The following is a 26364-nucleotide window of genomic DNA, read 5'->3' on the forward strand; positions in this document are numbered from 1 at the left end:
AGGTGTTTCTCTGCAGAGCTATTTCCAGCTGGGTGAGCATGGACTGTCCTGGTGCTTAGGGCTGTTCTGCTCCCGGTGCAGCAATGTGTCCTAAGTGCTTGTTGAGCTCTGTGAGGCTGCTGGCAGCCCACTGCTGCAGCCGGCTGAGGTGCCTCAGGCTATCAGCAGCACAACCCTGCGCTGGATCAGCCGCTCGTTGCAGAGCGCTGTCAGCCGCACATGTGCTGAAGGCAAATGCTGTCCGTTCCCGCACGTCTCCCCCCGCCACATCTCTGCCGCGGCTCTTAGCGCCGATCGAACGGAGCAGCCTTTTGATGCCGTCGGGTCATCTGCGGCACCGTCCCCTCGTTTCCTGCAGCTCTGAAGCTCGCCAGCACCGTTCGGCAGGGGCTGAGCGTGTGCGCAGGAGCGCTGGGGCCGAGCAGGGGACCAGCCCGCGCCGGTGCTGTGGCGCCGCCCCTTCTCCTGCGCGGAGGGGCCCTGTCGCCGGGGGGCCGGGCCGGGGCGGCCGTGCGGGCTTCGGGCAGAGGCGCGGGCGCTGTGGCGGCGAGGGGCCGAGGCGACGGGGCGGGCAGCGGCGGGCCCGAGCTCGGCTCCGCTCGGCTCGTGTGCGGCCCCGCCGGGCCCTTGTTCCGCCGATGGCGGCCGGGCCGGGGCCGTGGCTGCTGGGCTCGGGCTTGGCCTTGGGGCCGGCAGGTGAGAGGCGGCGGGCGGGGAGGGCGGCGAGCCCGGGGCGGGGGCAGCGGCAGCGGGAGGGAGGGGGACAGGGAGGGGGAGAACAGGGAGAGGGACGGGTGGAGAGAGAAGGAGAAGCCGGGAGAGGGCGAGGGAAAGTGAGAAGGAGAGAGGGAAGAGCAGGGTTCGGGAGGGTTCGGGTGCGGGGCTTGCCCCGCTGTTGCGGCTGTGTCCGGGCCGGGCGGGGGGCGCTGGGGCGGCGGGTGCCCGTCCTCGGGCCGTGGGCGCGCCGTGCCCGGTGCCCGCGCTCTCCGTCCGTCCGTCCGTCCGCAGGCGTGTGGGCGCAGCTGAGGCTGGTGGAGGCCGGCGGAGGGCAGCGAGCGCCCGGGGACTCCGTGCTCCTCTTCTGCCGCGGACACGGCTTCGACTTCGGGACATACGCAATAAGATGGTACCGTCAGGCACCCGGAGGCAGGCTGGAGTGGGTGTCCTTTATCTCCCCTAGTTCATCACTGATTCAACGTGCACCGGCAGTGAATGGTCGAGCCTCTGTGTCCCGGGACAATTCCCGGTTTAGGACAGCTCTGTCTCTAAGTGCCCTGAGCCCACAGGACTCTGCCCGCTACTTCTGTGCTGTTCGCACACACAGGGACGGGAAATGTAAATGAGTTTCATCAGAAACCTCCTGGCACTGCCCCAACTCTGGGCCTCAAAACTGGGGACTGTTCCCACACTTTTTCAGTGCTGCTCCCCGGAGAGTTGTGTAGTTACAGCATCAGTTTTCCAGTGTTGATTCTGAAAGGGTCATTTCAGTTGGTTTTGTCCCTTTCTGTCCTGACCCTTCTGATTGCCATCTCCCCATGTCTCAGGCTGATCCTTACCCCTGTCACACTCCATAACCTTTTTGCCTTTGTAAACAGTTTTTGCTGTTAGCTTTGGTTCCCACCCAGCCATGGCCCAGCTGGTGGGGTCTGTAAATAGCCTTGCTGTGGTTTTGGGCATGGCTCAGGCTCACTCAGTCTAGCCCACAACTTAGCTGCCTGAGGACTGGGTAGAGAAAATGAGGGAAATACAGTGTCATTTGGAAGCTTTGGAGCAGAATAGGGAATTTGTGCTTTTTTTTCCCAGATCTGAGACTGTAACAGGAGCAAGGGACAGCTTGAGAGCTGTGGGGCCATCTTCAGAATCCCAGCAGCAACGGCGTGCAGTGCTGCTCCAGAGAAAACTTGGGGTGGACCTACAGCACATCTCTTTTTGCCCAGAGAGGTTTTGCTGCCAGGTGAGTTGTGGTAGTTTAGACCAGTGTCCACCAAGTCATTAAATCACTCCCCCTCCTAAATGGGACAGGAAAGAGAGAGAAATAGAACAAACCACTTGTGAGTTAAGGACAGAGAGGTCACTCAGCAGTGAGCGTCACAGGCAAAACAGACTCAACTTGGGGAGAAAAAGGTTTGATTATTACAAAAGAGGAGCAAGGAGATGAGAAATAAAACCGTCTGAAAACCCCCTCCCCCCACCCCTCCTCTGGCCAGGACTCCCCTTCCTTCCCCCCAGCAGCGCAGACCATGGGGCTTGTGGTCAGTTCATCGCAGATGGACTTTGCCGCTGCTGCTGCTCAGGGAGAGGCCTCCTCACGCTTCCCACTGCTGCACTGTGGGGTCCCTCCCACGGGAGACAGTCCCTCCCCAACTGCTCCAGCGTGGCTCCTTCCCACGGGCTGCAGCTCCTCACCGACTGCTCCAGCCTGGGGCCTGCCATGGGGGCAGCTCCTCACACCCTGCCCCAGCGGGGGTCACCCACCGCCACAACAGTCCCACGGGGACACACTGCTCCAGCCCGGGGCCCTCCCAGGCTCACAAGCGCTGACACAAACCTGCTCTGCACGGGCACCTCCCCACAGGCTCCCAGCTGCTGCCAGGAGCTCGCTCCACGATGAGCTTCCAGCACAGTCACAGCCTCCTGCAGGCATCCACCCGCTGCGGCCTGGGCTCCTCCACGGGCTGCCAGTGGGTCTCTGCTCCCTGAGGACCTCATGGACTGCAGGGGCACAGCTGCCTCACCATGGTCCTCACCACATATCACAGAGGAGTCTTTCTTCCAGTGCCTAAGCACCCTCCTCCCCCTCCTTCTCCACTGACCTTGGGGTCTGCCCAGATGTTTTCACATTCTCCCTCCCTGTGGCTGCTGCAGTTTTGCAACTGACCAACAACCTCCCTTCTCAAATCTGTTCTTCACAGAGGCGTTACCTCCATCACTGGTTCTGCTGGCCACACTATTTCTGACCCAAGCCTGGAATCTATTGGCATTTTTGGGCACCTGGGCACACCGCTGGCTCATGTTCAGCTGCTGCCAATTAACACTCATGTCTTTTCCCTCTGAGCAGCTTTCCAGCCTCTCTGTCCCAGCCTGTAGCACTGCCTGGGGTGAGTACAGTGACCAAAGCTGAGGCAGGGAAGATGTGGGCAGAGCTGATCTGCGGGCAGAGAGGCAAGAGCGAGCAGCTCTGGCCACATGTGCTGCCGTGTGTGTGCTGATGTTCCCCATCACAGGTAAGTGAAAGGGTTGATGTTTCCTGGGAACTGAGCTTGCCCCTGTGCTCTGCAGGGCTCTGTGGAGCTGTGCTGGCTGCTGCAGCCTGACCTGCCCCTGGCTCCCTTCCTGCCATCCCTGCAGGGCACAGCAGTGTTGGACATCTGACCAGCCTCTGCAGAGGTGGGATGGGGATGCACCAACCTGCTGCTCACTCATCTTGTGGGCTGGTGGTGTAACTGGGGCTGGAAACTGCTCATGGGGCACTGCAGCCCATCTTAAAAAAAACAGGTTTCAGGAGGGCAGTGTAGTTGTTCCCTACTTGCCTGTGAGAGGTCCTTGTCCTTGCTGTGCTCATTCAGAGCCATTCCAGGGGCAGGAGAGTGGATTCCTCACCATCCCAGCTTGGGAAAGAAAGGGCTTTGTCCTTCAGATGCACTTACTGTTTTGAATGGGAAAATCAGAAAAAGCTCCTGTCTGACACAGAAGAGGGGAAGGTGTTGCCTCCTTCCTGGTGCCAGCTCTATTTCTCTGCTAAACTTTTTCTGCTGAGTTCACAGAGAACCATTTAGTTCTCCTACCAGTCCAGTGTCTGATGCTACACCAGCATCACTCCAGTCTTTGCTCCTTGGAGTGATCACAGTTTATTGCTCCTCACTGAAGCAGACAGACACTGGCCAGGTGGCCTCTGAGCAAGATGAAGGAACTGATTGTGTGGGAGGCTGATGGAGTCATCAGCAAACAGCATCTTGGGGAAAGAGACACCATGGTTTCTGGTGCCCCATGGAAACAGGGTGTCACTTCACTACCCTGTTTCTGCAGCAGCAGAGGGCTGAAAAGGGCACAGTGCTTGCAACACAGGCAGGGCCAGAGCAGACCTGGAAAGAGGGGGGTTAAATCCATCATGGATGGTTGTTGCTGGCCTCAAGGCAAGGCACTTGCTACACCTCTCTGAGCTGACTTTCCTGGCAAGGGGCATAGAGGTGCTGCAACAACTTGTGGGGGGCTGTGATGGCAAGTGTGTTTCTGTGGCCACCCAAAGGGAAAAGGCTGTTCAATTGCATCTGAGAGCCCAGTGACAAACTGGGTGTGTTCTCACTGCTCTGGGAAGACTTGGCAGCAGGCAAAGGCTGTGAGAGAGGCACCTGGATGTACCCAGGTCTGTTACAGGAGGCATTTAGAGCTTGTTCTCTTTCTTCTGCCAACATTTCAAGAGACTGAAAGTATCACATCAGACATCTCAACATTTTCCTGGGAGGAATGAGGGAATAAGGAGGAGAAAACACTTAAACACAATAAAGAGTAATGACAACAGTAATGCAAATAAACACGGAGTAATCCAGTGGGGAACCACTGTATCAGTGGGGAGTCACTGATTTGTCAATAGGATGAAGTAATGCTGTTTCGTTTTGTGTCTTAGAACTGGGTGTGAAGATGCAGAGACTGCTCCATGATCCAATTAAAAAGCCAGCTTTGGTCAGTCATAACTAGATATTTCCCCCTTCAAGCTCAGCCAAGGGCTTAGGTAAATAAATAATAGCCCACAGAATAGCCAACACTGTGGTCAAATAATCTAGCTCACAAGAGCAAAGAAACTGAGAAACAAAAAAAGGTGCTGGAGTAATTGGGAAAATCCTTCCAAAACCCTTATAAAAATAACTCAAGAGATAGTAAAAATCAGATACCTGAGTGCATAAGCAGCTTTAGCACATCAAGGCAGATTCCATCAAACCACTATCAGCTAATCCAAAGGAATGTTTTAACAATTCATAAATGTGATGTTTGTTATTTCCCATGAAAACAGGTTTTGAGACCATAAATACTGGAGAGTCCAGAAAGAGTTAGGAAATTTAGAATGAAAGTAGTTAGAAATTGGTAAGATTGGGGCAACTGGTCCACAGATGTTCTTGAAAGTTTCTTCATTTGCTGCATCGTCAAGATGAAACATTCTTGAACTTGGAGGAGTTAATCTCTGAAAATCAAGCAGCTCCAGGGCCCTCTTCTTTCCCAGGCCATAACCTATGGGATTTTTCTAAGCAGGAGAGCCCAGATTCTGCTCTCCTGAAGTCCAGGGCTCCAGTCCTGCTTTTCTGCATTGTCTTCTCCTCTCTGGATCCTGAGCTCAAACAGTGCACAATAAGTCTGTGTTTATGAACAATCATTTTGCCTGCTTCCTTGTCTCAAACCAGCATAAAGACTTTCTAAGGCACTAAATGACCCTCAGACACCAACTTTTAGAGCCCAGATAAGAGCTCAGATAAACTCCTGAGAACTGAAACCAGGTTCAAGGTGAAGCAGATTGTCATAAATGCTTTGAGATAGCACTAAAAGTGCTGGATTTTCATGTGTCTTCACTGTTTACTGATATCACATTTCTTTATGTGGTGTATTGCATCAGAAACCACTCAAGAAGTCACATGACTAGAATCCAAATTCTGAGTAGTAAAGAAGCGGGAAGTGACAGTTTTTTGCAATGAAATCTATCACTGTGGTGGCTGGGTCACCACAATGATATAAACAGCATAGGGTCCTGTACAAAAACCTAGAGGAGGAAAAAGGCAACATATTTTGGGGAAAAAAGAAGCTGAGTGACTGAAATGATTAAGGAGGCAAATGCAACATTCTTTTAATATTTCTATTAATCCTGGGAATAGAGCTCAAAGGGTCTCTAAAAGGTGGACGAAAGGTAGAAGCTGGAAATTCTGTCCTCACTTTGAAATCATTGAACTATTTCATTATTGTTTTTCCCTTTCCAGTTTTGGAAGAAAATGTGGATCTGGAAATCCTCATGGGATTGCACATGTGGATGATTAGGACAAATATCTGGCTTTTCAACCCCTGTTCTTACAACATTTTTGAATACCACAAGGAAAGAGTGATTTACTGCAGTAAGTATCAGCAGTGTGAGGACAGATAAGCTTATTTTTGGAAGAGGGACGACTCTCACAGTTGAGCCAAGTAAGTGTCATTATGTTATTTGTAAAATGTTGTTAATGTGGAGGAGGACGAAGGAATCTAAGAGTTTGGGTTCATTGTAAGAACTTTCTGCTGCAATAATCACTCTGTCCAGGGTTTCCAGGTGAATCCTCAGCTTGAGCCTGCTAAGGAAGGCTGCCTCTATATATTGCTATTGCTCCATCATCCCCAAGCACTGGGTGTGCATTACTTCATAGAATCACAGAATGGTGGGGTTGGAAGGGACCTTTAGAGATCATCCAGTCCAAAACCCCTGCAGAAGCAGGAACCACCTAGATCAGGTCACACAGGAACATGTCCAGTCTCCAAGGAAGGATCCTCCACACCCTCCCTGGGCAGCCTGGGCCAGGGCTCCCTCACCTCACAGGAAAAGAGATTTTTCTTATATTTAAGTGGAACTGTTTGTGTTTCAGCTTCATCCTATCACCCCTTGTCCTGTTGCTACTTACTATAGAAAAAAGGGAGGTTTCCTGATACCCACCATTGAGATGTTTGTAACTATTGAGATCCACCCTCAGTCTCCTCTGCTCCAGACTAAACAGCCCCAGGTCCCGCAGCCTTTTCTCGTATGAAAGATGCTCCAGTCCCCTGATCATCTTGGTGGCCCTGCACTGGCCTCTCTCCAGCACTTCCCTGTCCCTCTTGAACTGAGGAGCCCAGAACTGGACACAGGACTCCAGATGAGGCCTCACCAGGGCAGAGTAGACAGGGAGAAGAACCTCCCTTGACCTGCTGCCCACACTCTTCTTGATGCATCCCAAGGTGCCATTGGCCTTCTTGGCCACGAGGGCACATTGCTGGCTCACATTACTTAACGTGTTAACTGGATAGCAATTTGGCCCAAATTTCCTGTGAAGTGTCTTACCCTCCAGTGGATTTTCACTGAATCATTTTGAGCAGGAATGAACAACTTAGTCATGAGTTGACAGTGGAGAGATGTTTTCAGATGGATCTTTAGCTCTCTGGTATAAGAAGTTAGTTTTTGACACTACAGATTCTTAAGGGTTGGAAAGGACCTCGATAGATCATCCAGTCCAACTCCCCTGCCAGAGCAGGACCACCTAGAGTAGAAGCACAGGAACTCATCCAGGTGGGTTTTGAATGTTCCCAGACTCTACAACCCACCTAGGCAGCCTGTTCCAGTGCTCCCTCACCCTCACAGTGAAGAAATTATTCCTTCTGTTTCTTTGGAACCTCTTATGTTCAAGCTTATACCCATTGCCCCTTGTCCTGTCATTGGACATTACTGAGAAGAGCCTGACTCCATCTTCCTGACACCCAGCCTTTATGGATTTGTAAAGATTAATGAGGTCACCCCTCAGGCTCCTCTGAAGAGGAGATGAATGGAGCATGGCAGTTATTTTGTTATTTCTCTTCATGTTTAGCTTTAACATAAGGGACACTAACACCACATTCATAGTTTCACCAGGTAAATAATTCCACTGGCATGGAAACAGAGGAGAAAGGAGCTTAAATATCCTTGGGCTTAAATTTTCACAGCTGCCTCATGTCTAAGACTGCTTAGAATGAAAGAAAATTGGCTGTGAAGTTGCCTAGGCTCTGAAAATGCAAATGTGATGAGCAGGGATTATAACAAGCCTTAGTTCTTCCCAGCTCTATTTGGAATTTTATGATGTAAAGAATAGGTGGATGTCACCCCAAGGTTTTTTGTGGAAGTATGAATAATGGGACAGGAGGTGAATTTGTTAAGTAGATCTTCGTTATCCTGAACGTCCAGGTGCATACCTTAAGACTTGTTACGATGCTTTTAGAGGTCTGCATGTCCTTAAAGTGCTGCAAAAATGTCCCATGTAATGTTACGTATCTAAAACATCCTGCTCTCCTTCCAGAAAGCCTTGGGACTCCCTTAGGTGCTGCCTAATATCTGTCCAGGTCTGTTGGGTGTCTTGCATGGGAATAAATGTCTGCTTTGGAACAATTTAAGTCCATTTCAAATTCCAAAGGGCTAAAGGAATACAAAGTTATCATTCTGGAGAAAGATTTGTTCCTCCCAACCAGCAAATCCTCAGTTGCAAGTGTAGGGCCAGACAAAACTGCCAGATTCCATTATTTTAACATCACTCTACGTTGATTGGAAGATGATATTTGCTTGTTTGTATGTTGAAAGAAGCAAAATATGCCACAGAGAATAGTAGAATGTGGCAAGAAGGAAACAAAAGACAGGGAGAGGGAAGACTGAGCAGTGGTGTTGCCATTTCAGACATTCACAGAAATGCTGGTATGATGCTCTTGTTTCTCACATCAAGAGTCCTGTATGTACATAAATCCCTCCCAAAAGCAAGCAGTTGTAGGGATTTGTGTATGTGTTTTCAGATAATGCAAAATAATGGGGCTCAGTTGATGCTTTTGGAAATAATTCTCTTTATCAACCACAATTGCACTGTGTACATTTGCTCCTGCTGAAAGTCTTACCCAGTGCATCATGCCAGAGAAGCAGCTTGCTAGTACATTGACTGTTTAAAAATGCTGGAGATGAGAAAAAATGAAAAGCCTCTTCTCAGATAACAAAGAAACCACAGGACTAGCAGACTCTGGCAGAACCATGTTACAGCACCTGGAAAGGAAATGCATGTGGGAGGAATAGCAAAATGAGCCTTTTTTGATTGACATGTTTAAACTATTAGAGCTGCGCTTGTTTTTGGGAACAGCACTCAACTGACTGTGGAGCCAAGTAGATGTCCTTTATGTACTAACCTTGTCTGAGTTGTAACTCACACTCCCTAATGCCTTAAAGTAGCTACTTAGACTGTAGGCTTTCTATCTATTACATTCTCATATGCAGTTAGATGATTTAAGTATTAAAGTCATGCTTTGACAGTTTAAAGGGAAATAAAGTTTCTGTGCAGGCTGACATTTAAGTCCTTAAGAATTTCTATTATGTCAGAATCAGAAACACAGCACTGAGACGAGAGAAGGATGATATACAAAAGCATTGAACGGAACCTTATGAACATTTCTGTACTAGTTTAATCATAGAATCACAGAATCACAGAGGGTGGGGGTTAGAAGGGACCTTTAGAGATCATCCAGTCCAACCCTCCTGTTGAAGCAGGTTCACCTAGATCAGGTCACATAGGAACATGTCCAGGTGAGTCTTGAAGAGCTCTAAGGAAGGAGCCTCCACACCCTCCCTGGGCAGCCTGGGCCAGGGCTCCCTCCCCTCACAGGAAAATAGATTTTTCTTATACTCAAGTGGAAGTTTTTGTGTTCCAGCTTCATCCCATCACCCCTTGTCCTGTTGCTACTTACTATAGAAAAAAGGGACGTCCCAACCTCCTGACACTAAATTATTCAGAGTTGGGGTTAAACTGAATAGGTCAGCTGAATTCAGTGAATGTTTGATTCCTGTTTGGTATCTGTTTGCTGTAGGTGAAGCTATGTCAGAGTACTACTTGGCTTTCACCTCAGTTGTTCAGTATTGGGGTACCGGTGGCAAAGAGAGTAAAATCAGAGCCCCTTGATCAAACCTTAAAAAAGTCCTGTATTGAGAAAAATGTTACACCTGGAAGATCTTTTGACCACCCTGCAAGGCAGATGCCATGCAAAATTCAAAGCCTAATGCACCTCTTTTTAGCAAAGAGATCCATCAGCATGCTCCTGACAAGCTGGACATGTAAATCTTTTTGTCGTGGTTTAGGCCCATCAGGGAACAAAGGCCACGATTAGCCTCGAGTACCGAAGAGGCTGAGGATTGCTCGAGGGCAGGGAGGGCTTAATTGCCGCTTAAGGTTCAGGACAAAACAGACCAGGCTACTCGGTTTTGGGGAAGAAAACAGAAAATAATTTAATGCAAAAGCAACCAAAACATAACCAAAATGAAACAACCCAGAGTAATACATCAATGGAGAGTCCAACCAGCCTTTTTAAGAACACCTTCTTGCCACCCCTCCCCTCTTCCCGGGTTCAGAGCCCTGATCCCGGTGTTTTTACCTTGCCCCCCCCTGAACGGTTCGGGGGGGCAGGCAGTGGGGGGTTCAGTCAGTCGGTTTCCGAGAGCTTCTGCCGTTTGTCCCTCCTCAGGACGGGTGAACTCCACACCAGTCCTCCCTGCAAGTCCGTGGGGTAACTCACAAGCATGGCAGACTTGCACGGGCTGCTCCGATGCCCACTGACTCCAAAGGCTGCAGCTCGTCTCTGCCTCTCGTGTGGGGCTGCTCTGCGGCGCGCAGGCTCTCCAACACGGCCTGGGCCATGGCCATCTCCCCACACAGTCCCCCGCCCGTCCGGGCTCACCCACACGGAGCTGTTGGTGGCTCTCAGTCTTGCCACGAATCTCCATAGGTTTCAGGGGCACAGCTTGTATTCTCGCCACGGCTTACAGAGGGGTCTCCGGTCTACTGCTTCTCGTTCCTTCCTCCTTCTCTGGCTGAAGGGTCCGCGTGGTGGCCTCCATCTTGTATCACTCTCCACCTCCCGACTCGCATTTCAAATTCCCGTCCCCTAAATAGTGATCGCAGAGGCGCCAGATTGGCCCAGCCGGGCCGGAGGTGGGTCTGAACCTAGGAGCCGGGGGAGGGTCTTCACTGCAACCCGCTCCCCCTGTTACCAAGCCAAAAGCTGCTCCTGGCTAAACCAGGACACTTTTCTTGTCTGTCTAACCAGCCTTCATAAGCTGAGCTCTGTCTGGCAAGGAAGCACGCTGGATGATTCCCTGCAGTTTCTTGATTTTATCAAAATTCATGTTGCTAATCTTGTCCTGACATTTGTATGTGGAACCAGCCTGGTTTCTCCATCTATGATCTGAGGGCAAAGATATTTTATTTTTCAAGAAATCACAATGATTTGTTGGCTACTGAATCATTTTGAGACCACTGTTTCCTGAAAAGACATCTCTTTCAAGTTTAAGCAATCATGTTTCATTACTTGTATGTCATAAGAAATTCCTTGAGAAGGCTGCTGCTGTGTAGTTGAAATTAAGGCTTCTGCAGTTGTGAAACCTTTATCATTCATGTGTGTTGCTTGGAATTGGGAACTGAACTCTAAAATGCCTTCGAAACTGAAAAAGAAAAGTATATAAAAGTTTCAGAGTAACTCTTTGGAAAGATGAGAGAGCAGGGATTTCAAATCCTCTGAAAGCTTATCAGCATCTTTTAAGCTCTTTCAAAGCTCCAATGCTCGGGCACATTTGTCATGCCTTGAAGTTTGTTGGTTTCTTAACACTAAAACATTACCTCTGAAGGTTATTGCACTAATTTAAGGAAGCTTGTAAGAAGATTTGTCCATGGACATCAGAAGTTCATTGGCCTCGGGTTGTTCTTCCCTTCAAATCAGTTTATTATACCAATTCTGCATTATACTTCTAACTGCCCCTGGAGCTGTGGAACAAACAGTATGTCACAGCAGATGGATGAGAAAGGTCACACTTTTCAGAACAAGCAAAAGAATTTTTGTTGAACCAAGTACCAGTATTACTCTTTTTCATTGTCTCCTGATGTGTCGGAATAGCTCACAGCACGTGCAATGTCTAGTGAGGAAAACTTTCCCCACAGCTGAAAGTTCTTGACCTTGTCAGGAACTCCTGGAGAAGTGGAGATCCACAATTCACAGACTTCTGATTGCTTCTCTCCTACTTCCCCATCTTAGAGACAAAAGTCGTTCTTGCATCTGAGCATTTGTTCTAGAAAAGATCAACCTTGTCCCCAGTCCAGCAGCAGCACTTCATTTCTGCAACGTCATTCATTGGAGTAACTTTGCACAATAGTGAAGCAACAAACTGACATCTCTTTGTCCTGTTACTCTTGCTATGGTTAAACCTTTTAGCCACATCAGGAGAAGATTTGGGGGAGGGGAGGGAGAGTTAAGGAAAACCAGTTATTCTCCTATGTCTCTGGAATATGCAAGACAGTCCTTGATCAAAGTGTTATTTTTAGGAATTAAATTGTTGAGAAAGCGGTGTAATTTGACTCTTGGAAGGGAATAAATAAATGTTCTCTTCTGGTTTGCAAGTCCTTTACTTATAAATAAAGAATGAGCTTTGGAAAAAAGGAGGCTTAGAATCCTGTGAACTGAAAGCTCCCATAAAAACCCCTACTCTCTGCCTTTATCTGATCTTTTAGAAGCAGCAGTAAGAAATAATGAGGAAGAAAAGGCAGTTAGTCATTGATAAAGCCAGGAATTAGTCACAGCTGGAGTATATATGAACTTTAAGTGACAGCACCTCAGACAAGTTGGCAATCAAACCAAACCATGCCCAAACAATGCTTTATTTTTTTTACAGACAACATAAGGAGTTCTGACCCACAAGTCATTGTGGTGAAGTCGAGAAACTGGAAGAAGATGGCAACACCGAGAAAGTAGCTTGTTTGGCAAGGAAGTTCTATACAAAGAATGTCATCTTGGAGGTGTCCTCTAATGAAGCCATATATGAGCAAAATACCCCCGTTTTGACATCAGAAGGGTTGTACGATACCATTAAGGTGGTCAGTGCAACAAAAGGCACAGAGGTGGCTTGCACAGCCAAACACGATGGCAAAGAAACATTGCTAGGTACAGTTTTGTGGTACAGCTGCAGCTTATTTCTGGAGGCAGCATCTTCTGATGCTTGCTGTTTCTCCTGCTAGTGAGTGCTGTGCTGGGTAACCAGCAGAAATGGGGAAGACATCTGGTACATGAGCAAGTGGAGATGACAGATGTTTAAAAGCATAAACAATCTGAACTGTTTAACAACTTGGAGTTACTTTTTTTGGGAGAAAAGTAAGGCACAGTCTTTTTTAAAAATGCACATTTAGTTATGACTAAATAGTTTCCCCCTGGAAGCAAACATCTTGGCACAGCCTGAAATAGCCTTTGTAAACACAGCAAAAAGTTACAGTGGTGGGATTTTGTTTCTTTTTCTTGAAAAAGGGGATTGATTTTTTTACTCATTCAAACACTAAACCCAAAGCAATTCAATAATTCTTCTGTTTTCTGCAAATGCATGGAGAAATCTCCTCCTCTTCATTAACCTTAGAATTAGTGAGTGGTCAGCGGAGCCTCAGGCTGTACTGCCCACGTGTTCCTATGGGAAGGGTCGTGTGAACATTTTGTTTAATCCTTTTAAAAATGTGACTATCATTTGTAACGTTTTTTTATTATCATGCTACAGAAAAGGAGGCTGAAGAATCAGTAACAGGGAACATTTGCAACACCACAGACATCTCTATGCAAGGTTAGTTACCTAATAGATTGTGAAGATACATGACAATGTTGGTGGTAAATGCATGCAAATCTATTTTCTCAGGGGTAGGGGAATCAAAATACAGCTGCTTTAAAAGGCAGCTGCTTTAGCAGCAGACAAGCATCATAAAGCAAAACCCAGTGTAGACAGACATCCTCCTCCCATGTTGTTGTCATGTATCTCTGTCATCTTCCCCTGAATCGATAACCTTTGGGTTTGATTTTTTTCCCACTTTCTGACAGTGTCACGATATCCAAATCTAGACCATGATCTCTCTCATCTTTTCTCTATCACTGAACAGATGCTGAAGGGGAGAAAACAAACATGCTCTCTGTGACTGTGTTGGGCTTGAGAGTCCTGCTGGCAAAAAGTATTGCCTTCAATGCACTCGTGAGCATCAAGCTGTTTCTTTTCTGAGGTAAGGAAGCACATAGCTTGATCTATAGAAAAACTGGAAGCTCATGCCAGGAATGACCCCTTGTCTTTTTGTAGTTCTCTGTCATTACACCTGTTCACCTGCTCCTGCTCCCTTTAAATAACTCTTGTAGGTTTCTGGGAAAAAGCACAATGCTTATCTAAACCTCATCCCCAACAACAACCAAAAAAATCCACCTGAAAATCGTCCCATTGTCACTCCCAAACCACCAAGAAAACAGCCCCTTTCATATCCAAAGCTCAGTTCTTGCTGTCTGGTACCCAAATTTTCTTTGCAGCAAACTTTCTTTGCCAGAACAACTCAGGTATTACCAGAAGTGCCTGAGAGAGATCTCACTGACTGTTTCAAGTGGTAGAGCACAAAGCCTGGAGAAAAATGAACACAAATAAGGGGTTAAAAGCAAGGCTCTGAAAACACTGACATGTGAAGTAGTGGGAGGAGAGAGAGGAGAGGGGAGGCTTTTTAAATTAAGGTATACAAAGAGGCACAAAAGATAGTCCAGGTTAAGCTTTGTGAGTGTCTGCCTGTCTTGATCTCACAGCTGTCAGACAATGGCATGTAGCCCCGGTTGCATTAAAGGGCCGATGTGGAAACAAGGCAGCAGCACTGTGAAGAGCAGCTGGAGAGCTTGTCCCAGCAGCACAACGGGTCAAACGGCCAACGTCAAATCTACTGACAACAACCACGCAGAAGACAGCAGAGCACCCTCCCCTTCAGACCTTCCGTACTGCCGAGTCCTGCCTGGCCAGTGGATTTCATTTCAAGACTTGTAGCTGCTTTTGCTGTTTCTTTTTCTCTGTGAACTGAGGAGACTGTATTTTTTCTTAACCCCCTGCTAAGTAGAAGTTGATCACGCCACTGTTCTCACTTCTAGACAGCAGCATCCAACCTGCTTCTGACTTGCGGAAACAGACTCTGTCGCTCCAAGAGTGCTAAGGAAGGATGTTTATTCGGCACGGTGGGGGCAGGGGGTGTATAAACTTGCCCACCCGCCTGGGCAACTTGCTTGACTTATATTTGTTACAAAGTCACAAAATCGTATGATGACATTATCCACCTAGACAAAGACACAACCTGTCCCCGATTTGGCATGTAAATTAGGTCTTTTCTTCCTTTCCTTTGCGTGGTGTCTCCCGGTGATGGTCTTTGGGGCCTCGGGAGATGAAGGCTGATAAGTCCTGAGGCTTTCTCACCCCTGATCTTTGGGCAACTTGAGATATCACTTGGCCCCTTGCAGAACCGGTTTCTGCCCTCAAGGAAGTTGGAGGACCCGGGAGGTTGTGTGAGGAGATAACCACGACCTTTTTACAGCTCCTGTGTGAATTTATTTTGTCTGAAAAAATAAGCTTGATACTATTGCGATAAGTTCGTATAAGGTTTATTAGTACATGTTAGTATAAAGCTCTACATCGCTTCAATAGCTTTGAAAAATCCAGTCCTCATAGATATATGACCCTTTAAAAACAGCATTTACAGGCATGTTGCGTTATTGATGTATTACTGCTGAGAGAATTCAGGCAGAGGAGATGCTATTTATAGCTTTAATGATTTTTAGATAGCTTTAGCATCAGCAGTTTTATAGTGTAGATGAGACCTGTGTTGGATGTGAAGTGATTCAATTCAACCAGATAATGTTCAGCCAAGGAAGTGTTTCTTTATTAAACCTGCATTTCTCCTGCAAAATGTGTGGCACACAGCAGTTTAGGCTACAGAAGTGGTGACCAAAAGAAAGCTTTACTAAGCCTAAATGCTGTGGTTTGTTCTGTGCTTTTTCTTATGACTTTGAGATGGAGATTGCTGAAACACAACTGACCTAATGATCAGTCAGAATAGAAATTCAAATGAGGTCTGGCCTTTCTGATGCATCTTTCTTTTGCATGGTAACAGAAAGGCACATGTCTAAGGAGCAATCAGTTAAAAGACAGTTTGATAAGAGTATGAGGAAGGAAAATGCACATTTCAGAAAAAAAAGCATCCTATTTTTTTTCCACTCATTGAGACTAGGAACAGGCCAAGAGGAATTAATGTAAGGTGGTGTGATGGAAAAACAGTTTCCATAGCAACTTGGTTATTATTCAAAAGACCCCAACATACACATCCCCCGACTCATTTTCTCTCGCTAGCAACAGACAGGATGCTGTGGTCAACCTTATGACTAAGTTACACCAGGCAAGACTAAATCCCCCTTTGTTTGAAAAACAAGTTAACCACATCCTGAAGGGGAAATAAGGTTTTTCATATATTGACTGTTCTACTGATGGCTTTAAGACAGCTTCTACAGAGTGCATAGCAAGGTCAGTTTAATTAAGCTTTTCCAGGTTAGTCAGTCCCTACACACACCTAGATGACCCTCACTGTATGAAGAGAAGTGAAATGTGCATGACAAACTCCAAACCAGCATCATACTTTAGTTCATCCTACAACCATACTGTGTATCAGGGGAAGCCATTCACTAGCAGATTGTTTTGATCATGATTTTGTGGCATCACCCTGAACCTTTTTATCTTGCACTCCACACTTTGCAATCTCTCAGGCAAGACTCAGATTGGGAGTACCATTTCTGTGTCTCCATGAAAACCATGGAATGACATTTTCCTGGATAGTTCTCAGGAGTCCAAATGAGATGCAAAGAGATGATACAGCAGGTGAGTCACAGCATCTCTGGGGGACCGTGGGCTTTTAGCATTGCAGCTGCTGTTGCAGGACTGCCATGGATGTCAAATGACAAAGAAGACATGTAGGCTCTAAATCTTGTTTGGCATCTTGGAAGACATGAAAAGGAGAGACAAACTTAAAATATCCAGAAGTCTGTTGTAATGTGGCAGATAAAGCTCTTGGCAGCTTCTAAGTTCAAGATCCTGGCATCCTTAGGGTGTTCAGGATCAGAACCAGTGCAAAAGCTTTTGAGATTCCTTGGCCCAACATGTAGACTAATTCACCTCTTAAAAGCATTCCAGTGTCAGTCAGGTTGTTCAAGGTGGGGAGAGCACATAATACACCTTTCCCCACTAAGTATGTGGAGAAGAATACAGTTATTTGCTTTATTGCTTTAGTTTTCCTGAGTATTTCTGTGTCTTAGTACATCTACTGCAATACAACAGCATTTTGAAGAGAGAGCTTAAGGAACCAATTTCACAATCAGCATCTGTATTGACACAAAATGGCAATATTTACAATCCTTAATCAAATTCTGACATGACAGCTTTCTGCAAGTTCAAGTCATTTTGTTGCAGGCTTTGACGAGTTGTATAGACTTGGGTTTTACTTTTTATGATGTCTGAAAGACTTTCATTTTTGTCTAAATATCATCATGGTTATTTCTCTGCTAGATTTAGTTTAACTGTAGAGTAACTTCTATAGCCAAGCTGCTCAGAAAGTGACTTTGCTTTCCTGTGTAATAGTCCATTATAATGATGATGACATCTAGATTTCAAGTTAAAATCTAAACTACTTTGCTAACTCCTGAAAAATCTCTTCTTCTGGACACTGCATAAAGACAACATCATGTTTTAGATAAGATGAGCTGGTTTACATTCCACTCTCAATAGCATTTCAAGTGCTGTTAAATTTTACCAACATCAGGACATTTTTAATTGTGCTTCTACTTGTGGTGGTTTAGCCTGATGTCCACCCAGTCATTAAATCACTGCCCCTCCTAAACTGGAGAGAGAGAGAAATATAACAAAGCACTTGTGAGTTAAGGACAGAGAGGTCACTCAGCAGTGAGTGTCACGGGCAAAACAGACTCAACTTGGGCAGAAAAAGGTTTCATGATTACAAAATTAGAGCAGGGAGATGAGAAATAAAACCATCTGAAAAACCCCTCCCCCCACTCCTCCTCTGGCCAGGACTCCCCTTCCTTCCCCCCAGCAGCGGAGACCATGGGGCTTGTGGTCAGTTCATCACAGATGGACTTTGCCGCTGCTGCTGCTCAGGGAGAGGCCTCCTCACACTTCCCACTGCTGCACTGTGGGGTCCCTCCCACGGGAGACAGTCCCTCCCCAACTGCTCCAGCGTGGCTCCTTCCCACGGGCTGCAGCTCCTCACCCACTGCTCCAGCCTGGGGCCTGCCATGGGGGCAGCTCCTCACACCCTGCCCCAGCGGGGGTCACCCACCGCCACAACAGTCCCATAGGGACACACTGCTCCAGCCCGGGGCCCTCCCAGGCTCACAAGCCCTGACACAAACCTGCTCTGCACGGGCACCAAAAAAGAGGATTTAGACCCTAAAAGTGTCAGTTTAGACTAAAAAATGGGGATTGAGAGCATAAAAGAGGGGGACTAGACCGAAAACAAGGATTTACCCCTTAAAAACAAGACTTTAGACCCAAAAAACGAGGCTTTAGATCCTAAAAGTTTGGGGTTAGATCCAAAAATGGGTATACAACTGGTGGTTTAGATCCCAAAACAAGGCTTTAGACCCTAAAATCTAGACTTTAGACCCCAAAAATGAGGGTTTAGACCCTAAAACAGTGGGTTTAGACCCCCAAATACAAGGATTTAGACCCTGAAACTAGGGATTTAGGTGGTATAGATAGACCTTAAAACAGGGGGGTTTGACCAAAACAGAGAATTTAGTCCCTAAAACTAGGAGTTTTGGCATTAAAATAAGGCTTTAGACCCTTAAACAGTAGGATTTATACTGAAAAGGAGGATTGAGACGCTAAAACTGGTTTTTTAGATGCCCAAAATAAGGACTTAGACCCTAAAACCAGGGGTATAGTTGTAAAAACGAGGATCCAGACCCTAAAACCGGGAGTTTAGACAGCAAAAACGAGGATTTAGACCCAAAACCAGGTGGTATAGACCTCAAAACAAGGATTCAGACCCTAAAAACAAGACTTTAGGCCCAAAAAACGAGGATTTAGACCCTAAAACTGTGGGTTTAGACCCAGAAAAGGAGATTTAGACCCTAAAACAGGGAGTTTAGACTGAAAACCAGGACTTAGACCCTAACACTGGGTCTTTAGACCCCAAATACAAGGATTTAGACCCTAAAACCAGGGTGTTAGTCCTAAAAACGAGGATCCAGACCCTAAAACTGGGAGTTAAGACACCAAAATAAGGGGATTTAGGTGCTAAAACTGAGGGTTTAGACCCCAAAAATGAGGATTTAGACCCTAAAGCTAGGGTTTTAGCCATAAAAAAGAGGATCCAGATGCTAAAACTGGGAGTTTAGACAGCAAATACGAGGATTTAGACCCAAAACCAGGTGGTATAGACCTCAAAACAAGGATTCAGACCCTAAAAACTAGACTTTAGGCTGCAAAAATCTGGATTTAGACCCTAAAACTGTGGGTTTAGACCCAAAAAAGGAGATTTAGACCCTAAAACAGGGAGTTCAGACCGAAAACTAGGACTTAGACTTTAACACTGGGTGTTTAGACTCCAAATACAAGGATTTAGACCCTAAAACCAGGGGTTTAATCTGCAAAACTGGGATAAAGACCCTAAAAGCGGGAGGTGCGGAGGCTCGTTGGCTCCCCGCAGCCTCCATTTCCCATCACCCCCAGCGCGTCGCTGCCGCCCAAAGCCGCGGGCGGGAGCCGCGGTGCGTGCCGGGAGCTGTAGTTGTGCGGCGGCGCCCGGCAGGAGGCGGCGTGCGGCGGAGGGGGCGGGGCCTCGGCTTCCCAGCGTGCCCCGCGCGGAGCCCTTGCTCGCGCCCCGCTGGCGTGGGCTGCAGGAGGCTGTGGCTGTGCTGGAAGCTCATCGTGGAGCGAGCTCCTGGCAGCAGCTGGGAGCCTGTGGGGAGGTGGCCGTGCAGAGCAGGTTTGTGTCAGCGCTTGTGAGCCTGGGAGGGCCCCGGGCTGGAGCAGTGTGTCCCCGTGGGACTGTTGTGGCGGTGGGTGACCCCCGCTGGGGCAGGGTGTGAGGAGCTGCCCCCATGGCAGGCCCCAGGCTGGAGCAGTCGGTGAGGAGCTGCAGCCCGTGGGAAGGAGCCACGCTGGAGCAGTTGGGGAGGAGCTGTTTGGGACTTCTGAGGGGTGAACTGTGTGGCTACTGGGAGGCACTGGGGAGTACTGGGAGTTACTGGGTGTGAACTGGGAGCTACTGGGTATTACTGGGCGGCTCATTGAGGCACAAGGGGCTGCAGTGAGGAGAACTGGGAGTCACTGGGAGCTACTGGGGGCCTCTAGGGGTGAACTGGGGGTTCCTGGGATTTGGAACTTCTGGGAGCTACTGAGAAGAGGCTACTGAGGGATAAACTGGGAGGATGTGGGAGCCTTTGGAGAGGGGAGTTGGGGCATTTTTAGGCGTTTTGGGTTGTTTTGAGTCCTTGAAGAGTCTTGGGGGGTGTCGAAGACTTTTGGGGTGTTTTGGGGTTCCCTCCTCATCCTGAGCCCCCTCCCCAGCGTGGTGTGCCAGAGCAAATGCTGCGTTCCTTGAACTGGCCCAGTGACCCGAGTACTTCATGGTGGCATTTCTGTGAGCCATGGTTACAGCATTGATCTCAGGCAGATGGGGTTTTATTTCTTGAGGACAGTTCCCTTTCTCTCTGTGTATGAGCAGGTGGATCAGCACAGATCAGCAGGTCACCACCAAGGCTGCCATTCCTGTAGCCTGCCGTGTGCCCTGGCCTCTCTGTGTCACATTTCTGGGGAGGATCTTGCCATAAGCTAATGCAGCTGTTTCTTGCTGCCAAACTGGAGTCCTGTCTCTGGTGCCCAGATGTAATAGCAGGGGTGCACCGACTGGCTGAAGCTGTCTTCCTCTGCTGACAGATGATGGTTCAAGGAAGGAGTGTAGTCCAGGCTTTGTGTTTGTGGTACTTGTGCAGCAGAGACCAAACAGCTGAGGAGTTGCTCCTGCCCTGCTCTGTTCTCTCGCTGCATCTCTGAGAGGAAGCGGCGACAGAGCAGAAACGGGACGTTGAGGGGGGTTCAGTTGCACTGAGTGTAGCAGGAGAGAGCAGTGTCTGTGCAGGGATGGATGTGCACAGGAGCCCTCAGCGTTTCTGCTGCCCTCAGGGAGAACTGAGCGAGGGCTGCGAGGCCAGAGGACGGGCTGTGGGTGAGAGCAGAGCCAGGGCAGCCGGGCTGTGCCCCTGCCTGGTGCCCAGCGCCCTGTTGCTGCCCCTTTGTGCCCGTCCCCTGTGCGCCTGCACAGCCCCAGCCCCTGCTGAGAGCAGAGGGATCCCCCTCACACCACTCCGTGTCTCGCCCTTGCTCAAGCTCTCAGCCCCCCACGGCCAGCCAAGGGCACTGAGGGCTCGTTTCCCCCGCCCAGCAGCACTGTCTGTGCCTCAGTGTGTCTGTGCTCTCTGTGGGGCACTGACACAGCACAGAGATCCCAGCCAGAGCTGCTGTGGCCCTGCAGAGGAGAAGGCTGAGCTCAGGGGCCCTTCTCAGCGCTGAGGGCTCCCTGCAGGGCGGGGGGCGAGAGGCTGGGGCCGGTGTGTGCTGTGTGGTGGGCAGGGACGGGACACGGGGTGCCGGGCACACGCTGACACAGGGGCGGCCACCCAAGGCCCTCCCTGGGTACCCCCAGGCACTGCCCATGTGCAGCCTGGGGTGTGAGGGGACGCGGCACGCAGCGGCCGCACGGGCACAGAGACACACAAGGGCAGCATCTGCCCAGCTCCTGCTTGTGCCCTCCAAGGGGAGGCCTTGGCAGCTCAAAAGGAGGGGGTTTGACCCAATGGGATGCTTTGGAAAGCTAAAAACGAGGCCTTCAATGCTAAAAACAGAAGTTTGGAGCTAGATACAAGGCTTTGGAAGACAAAAAAAGAAACCTGGGCCCTAGCATGAGGGTTTGGAAGCTAAAAAGGAGCAGGTCTTTTTGAACCTAAAAACCACCCAGTTGTATACCCATTTTTGGGTCTAACCCCAAACATTTAGGATCTAAATCCTCATTTTTTGGGTCTAAACCCACAGTTTTAGGGTCTAAATCCTCATTTTTTGGGCCTAAAGTCTTGTTTTTAAGGTCTAAATCCTTGTTTTCCGCCTAAACCCCCTCTTTTAGGGTCTCAATCCCCATTTTTTAGTCTAAACCCACAGTTTTAGCGTCTAAATCCCTTTTTTTGGTGTGTAAAGTCCCAGATTTAGGGTCTAGATCCTTGTTTTTAGGACTAAACCCTGTTGTTAGGGTGTAAATCCTTGTTTTCCGGGTCTAAACTCCCAGTTTTAGGGTCTGTATCCGTATTTTTAGAACTAAATCCCTGGTTTCAGGATCTAAATATGCATTTTTGGTGTCTAAACTCCTAGTTTTAGGGTCTAGACCCTCTTTTTTATTGCTAAAACCCTAGTTTTGGGGTCTAAACCCTCATTTTTTTGATCTAAAGTCTAGCTTTTAGGGTGTAAAGCCTCGTTTTTGGGATCTAAACCCGCAGTTGTAGACCCATTTTGGGTCTAACCCCAAGCTTTTAGGATCTAAATCATCCTTTTTGGGTCTAAGCTCCCGGTTTAAGGGTCTTAATCTTGACTTTTTGGGCCTAAAGCCTAGTTTTTAGGGTCTAAATCCTTCTTTTAGGTGTATAACACCTGGGTTTGGGTCTAAATCTACCCAATAGGATGCTTTGGAAAGCTAAAAACGAGGCCTTGGATGCTAAAAACCGAGGTTGAGACCCGAGAATGAGGGATTGAAAGCTGAAAAGGAACAGATTAAACCCAAAATAAGAACTTGGGCCACAAAGTGAGACTTTGGAATCAAAACCTTGAGGGCTGGGATCCAAGCAATAAGGTTAAAAAAGGCAAAAAAGAGGCTTTGGAAGCTCAAAATGAGCATCTGTGCCACAAAACGAGCATTTGGAAGCTAAAATTGAGTGTTTGGAAGCTAAGACATGAGGGTTAGGAAGCATAAAATGGGGGTTTGAACACAAAAATGAGACTTTGGAAAGTAAAGATGATGGTTTGGATGTAGAAAAGGATGATTTGCAATCTAAACCCAAGGTCTGGAAGCTGAAAATCGGGCTTTGGGAGCAAAAAGTAGGGTTTGGGTCACCAAGTGAGGTTTGAAAGCTTAAGATGGAGGCTTAGGCCTCCAAAGAAGGCAATGGAAGCTAAAAAGGAGGGTATGGGCCCCCAAATGAGGGTTTGGAAGAGAAAACTCTCACTTTGGATGGTGAAAATGAGGCTTTCTTCCAAAAGGTACCACTTTGCAAGCTAAAAATGAGAAGAACTCGACCCCCAGGTCACTACAACCCCCTTCAGGCAGCTGTAGAGAGTGATCCTGTCTCCTCTCAGCCTCCTCTCCTCTAGGCTCAGCATCCCCAGCTCCCTGAGCCTCTCCTCATCACACCGGTTCTCGTGACCCTTCCCCAGCTGCGTTGAGACTCTGACACCCAGCTGAAGCCACGGTGCAGTTGCTGGCAGCAACAGGTTCCCCAGGTGCTGGTGGGCTGCTGGGGGTGGACACAGCGTGTGCCAAAGCACAGGCAGAAGCTGAGACTGCGAATGGTGCAGCAGGAGATGAGAGAAGCGACTGTGTAGAGGGATTTCTGAGCTTCCCCAGCCAGCCCTCGGCACAACCAGCTCTGAGCCAGAGGCGTCCCTGTGGGGGGAGGGAGCTGCAGCCGTTGGCTGCTCCCAGGAGTCAGAGGCAGCCTGAGATGGAACCTTCCCTGACTGATTCACGATGGTGCCTTCCCCAACAGCCCCTTTCTTAAGCCATTTGTATAGTCTTTTCTTCCCTTTGAGGTGGGGCTGGAGTGACTCTGGGCACACAGACCTTCATCGGGATTGCTGGGAAATGCTCTGGCTTTGCTTTTAAAGGTGTGGGGTAAGGAGAATGCAGAGCACACGCTCAGTGAGGGCTGGTGGCAGCTTGGAGCTGGGTGGGCTTTGGGATGGAGCTGTGTTTGGGTCTTAGAATCATAGAATCACAGAATGGTGGGGGTTGGAAGGGACCTTTAGAGATCATCCAGTGCAAGGCCCCTTCCAGAGCAGGTCAACCTAGGGCAGGTCACACAGGAACGTGCCCAGGCGGGTCTTGAAGACCTGCAAGGAAGGAGCCTCCACAGCCTCCCTGGGCAGCCTGGGCCAGGGCTCCCTCCCCTCACACTGAAAGAGTCTTTGCTTCTATTTAAGTGGAACTTGTTGTGTTCCAGCTTCATCCCATCACCCCTTGTCCTGTTCCTAGACACAACAAAGTGCTGCCCCAGCCTCCTGACACCCAGCATTGAGATATTTGTCACTATTCATCAGATCCCCCCTCAGTCTCCTCTTTTGCAGACTAAACAGCCCCATGATAATGAGAGTCTGATGAGCAAGGTGCACCCAAAGCCCAGCGCTTGCTAGACAAGTGACAGACTCTTGGCCCAGGGTGTCCAATGAATTGCAGATGTTACAGAAGCAGCATTTGGCCAGAAAACTGCAAGCACACATCTGTAACCGTTTGAAATATTGCCATTTAGGAACTTGTTACCCTTGTGGCAGTGCAAGCTTCAGGACATGGCTGATCTCTTAGAGTCACAAGAAGCTGTCACTGCAGCACATCTCACTCCTGTTGTGATCTGGCAAGAGCAGAACTTATCTTGGACCCATCAGAGTGAAACAAATGAATCAGCACCCGCTCAAGCCTGTTCTGTGGTTTGGACAAACACCAGGAAGCCAAAGGTGAGAAATACACTGTGAGGAAGACTCAGATCTTCATCCTCAGAGGCCCCTGTGGCTCAGCGAAGGAGGCGTGAGGGAGCTGTGACCTGGGCGGGCTGAGGCAGGGCCATGGGGGGAACTCATGAAAAGGTGCAATGAACATGCAGATCTAGTCTGGGACATGTGGAAAGTTTTGCTCTAAGCAGGGCACACACTTGGTGGAGCCATCCCCTGTGTGCCCAGCGCTGCCAGAAAGGGCTGCTTGATAGTCACATTGGATACTGAGTCCTGATTGGCACTTTCCTGGCATCACAAACGTGCAGCTTGTGAGTTCCACAGTACCCTGCAGCTCCCTTCTTCTGCAAGAGCTCACAGGGCTGCCCACGCAGTCTCCACTCTGTCCCAGCCTCCGTGCTCCTGTCCCAGGGAGCCACTGTGGAGTGGGTTTCTTGCACCCCAGCTGCCTCCTCCCTGCAGCCCTGCTCAGTGTTAGACTTTTGCTGACAGTGTGAACAGTGCTGTGCCTTTAGTAGAAGCTGAAGTTCTAAATGATTGCCAGGAATGATTGCAGAGGCCATCCCAGGGGAGGGGGAGCACTGTGGGTCACTGTCCTGGTTTAGGCCCATCAGGGAACAAAAGGCCACCATTAGCCTCAAGTACTGAAGAGGCTGAGAACTGCCAAAGGGCAGGGAGAGCTTAATTGCAACTTAAGGTTCAGGACAAAACAGAGCAGGCTACTGGGCTTGGGGAAGGAAACAGAAAATAATTGAATGCCACATCAACTGAAACATAACCTCAAAACCCAAAACATAGCCAAAATAAACCAACTCAGATGAATACAACAATGAAGAGTCCAACCAGCCCTTTTAAGAACACCTTCTTGCCACACCTCCCCTCCTCCCTGGTTCAGAGCCCTGATCCCAGTGTCTTTACCCCCTCCACACCCCGAATGGCTTGGGGGGCTTGGGGGCCAGTGAGTGGGGGTTTCAGTCAGTCTGTTCACCATAGCTTCTGCCCTTTGTCCCTCCTCAGGGCAGGTGGGCTCTGCACCCGTCCTCCCTGCAAGCCCCTGGGGTCCCTCACACACAGGGCAGCCCTGCACTGGCTGCTCCGACGCTCGTTTGCTCCAAATGCTGCAGCTCCTCTCTGCCTCTCATGTGGGGCTGCTCTGCTTACAGGGACAGCGCTGCAGTTCCCTGCCCCTGTTGCCAAGCAAAAAGCAGCTCCACACAAGGCCATGGCAGTGCCTCCTCCTGCAGCTGGAGCAGAGCCCCAGGCACACGGCGCCTGTGCTCCAGGCCAGAGGAGCAGCGGCGCTGGCCCCAGCACTCGCTTCTGTCTCAGTGCTGTCCTGTGCTGCTTTGCAGACGGATGTCTCCCGGGGCAGGCGCTGGTGTTTCCCAGGGCATTCTGGCCAGGTTGTCATCAGGCTGCCAGCACGAGTCCAGCTGAGTGCCGTGGCTCTGCAGCACGTCCCTGAGGAAGGCTCCTTGTCCGTGGCTGTCAGCAGTGCTCCCAGAGACGTGGCTGTCTCTGTAAGTGTGTGCTGGGTGCTTCTGGCTGCATCTGGCCCTGGGGGGACGTGGCAGGGACTCGCTTGCTTTTGTGCCCCTCTGAGGCTGCTGCCCTGCTCTCTGCTGAGCACTGCAGTGCCCTAGCCAGGTGCTTCAGGGGCTCGAGAGCTTTCTCCCTCTCAAGACTTATTCTGGCCAAAGCCCCTCAGGGTTCTTGACCAAAGCTCAAGGCAGAGACTGAGCTCCTCCCCAGGCAGCAGTAGGCTGTGGCTTTTGGCCAGGAGAGGGCGGGTGGGTAGCAGGGCTGGGCTCCTACTACCCAGACAGCAGGCTGGGGAACGAACTCAGAGAGAAGTGTAGGGGAAAGGGATGTGGGGATGCCGTTGGGCAGCAGGGTGAGCATGAGCCAGCAGTGGGCCATGGTGGCCAAGAAGCCCAAAGGCATCCTGGCGTGGATTAGAAGGGCTGTGGGCAGTAGGTGGAGAGAGGTTCTCCTCCCCCTCTCCTCTGCCCTCGTGAGACCAC

At 49.1% G+C, this 26364-nt stretch overlaps 1 protein-coding gene across 1 annotated transcript; it reads left to right on the forward strand.

Moving 5' to 3' along the window:
• Positions 1-638: 638 nt before the first annotated feature.
• LOC133629333 (Ig heavy chain Mem5-like) lies at positions 639-14621 on the forward strand. Its single transcript, XM_062019985.1, is given in 9 exon segments — positions 639-696; positions 1009-1314; positions 1636-1648; positions 6104-6162; positions 12419-12460; positions 12463-12687; positions 13286-13348; positions 13659-13775; positions 14335-14621. Coding segments are annotated over 8 exon segments (882 nt in total). The 3' UTR covers position 13775; positions 14335-14621.
• The last annotated feature ends 11743 nt before the right edge of the window (positions 14622-26364 follow it).

The sequence above is a fragment of the Colius striatus genome, unplaced genomic scaffold (genome assembly GCF_028858725.1).
Source record: "Colius striatus isolate bColStr4 unplaced genomic scaffold, bColStr4.1.hap1 scaffold_38, whole genome shotgun sequence".
Taxonomy (NCBI): domain Eukaryota; kingdom Metazoa; phylum Chordata; class Aves; order Coliiformes; family Coliidae; genus Colius; species Colius striatus.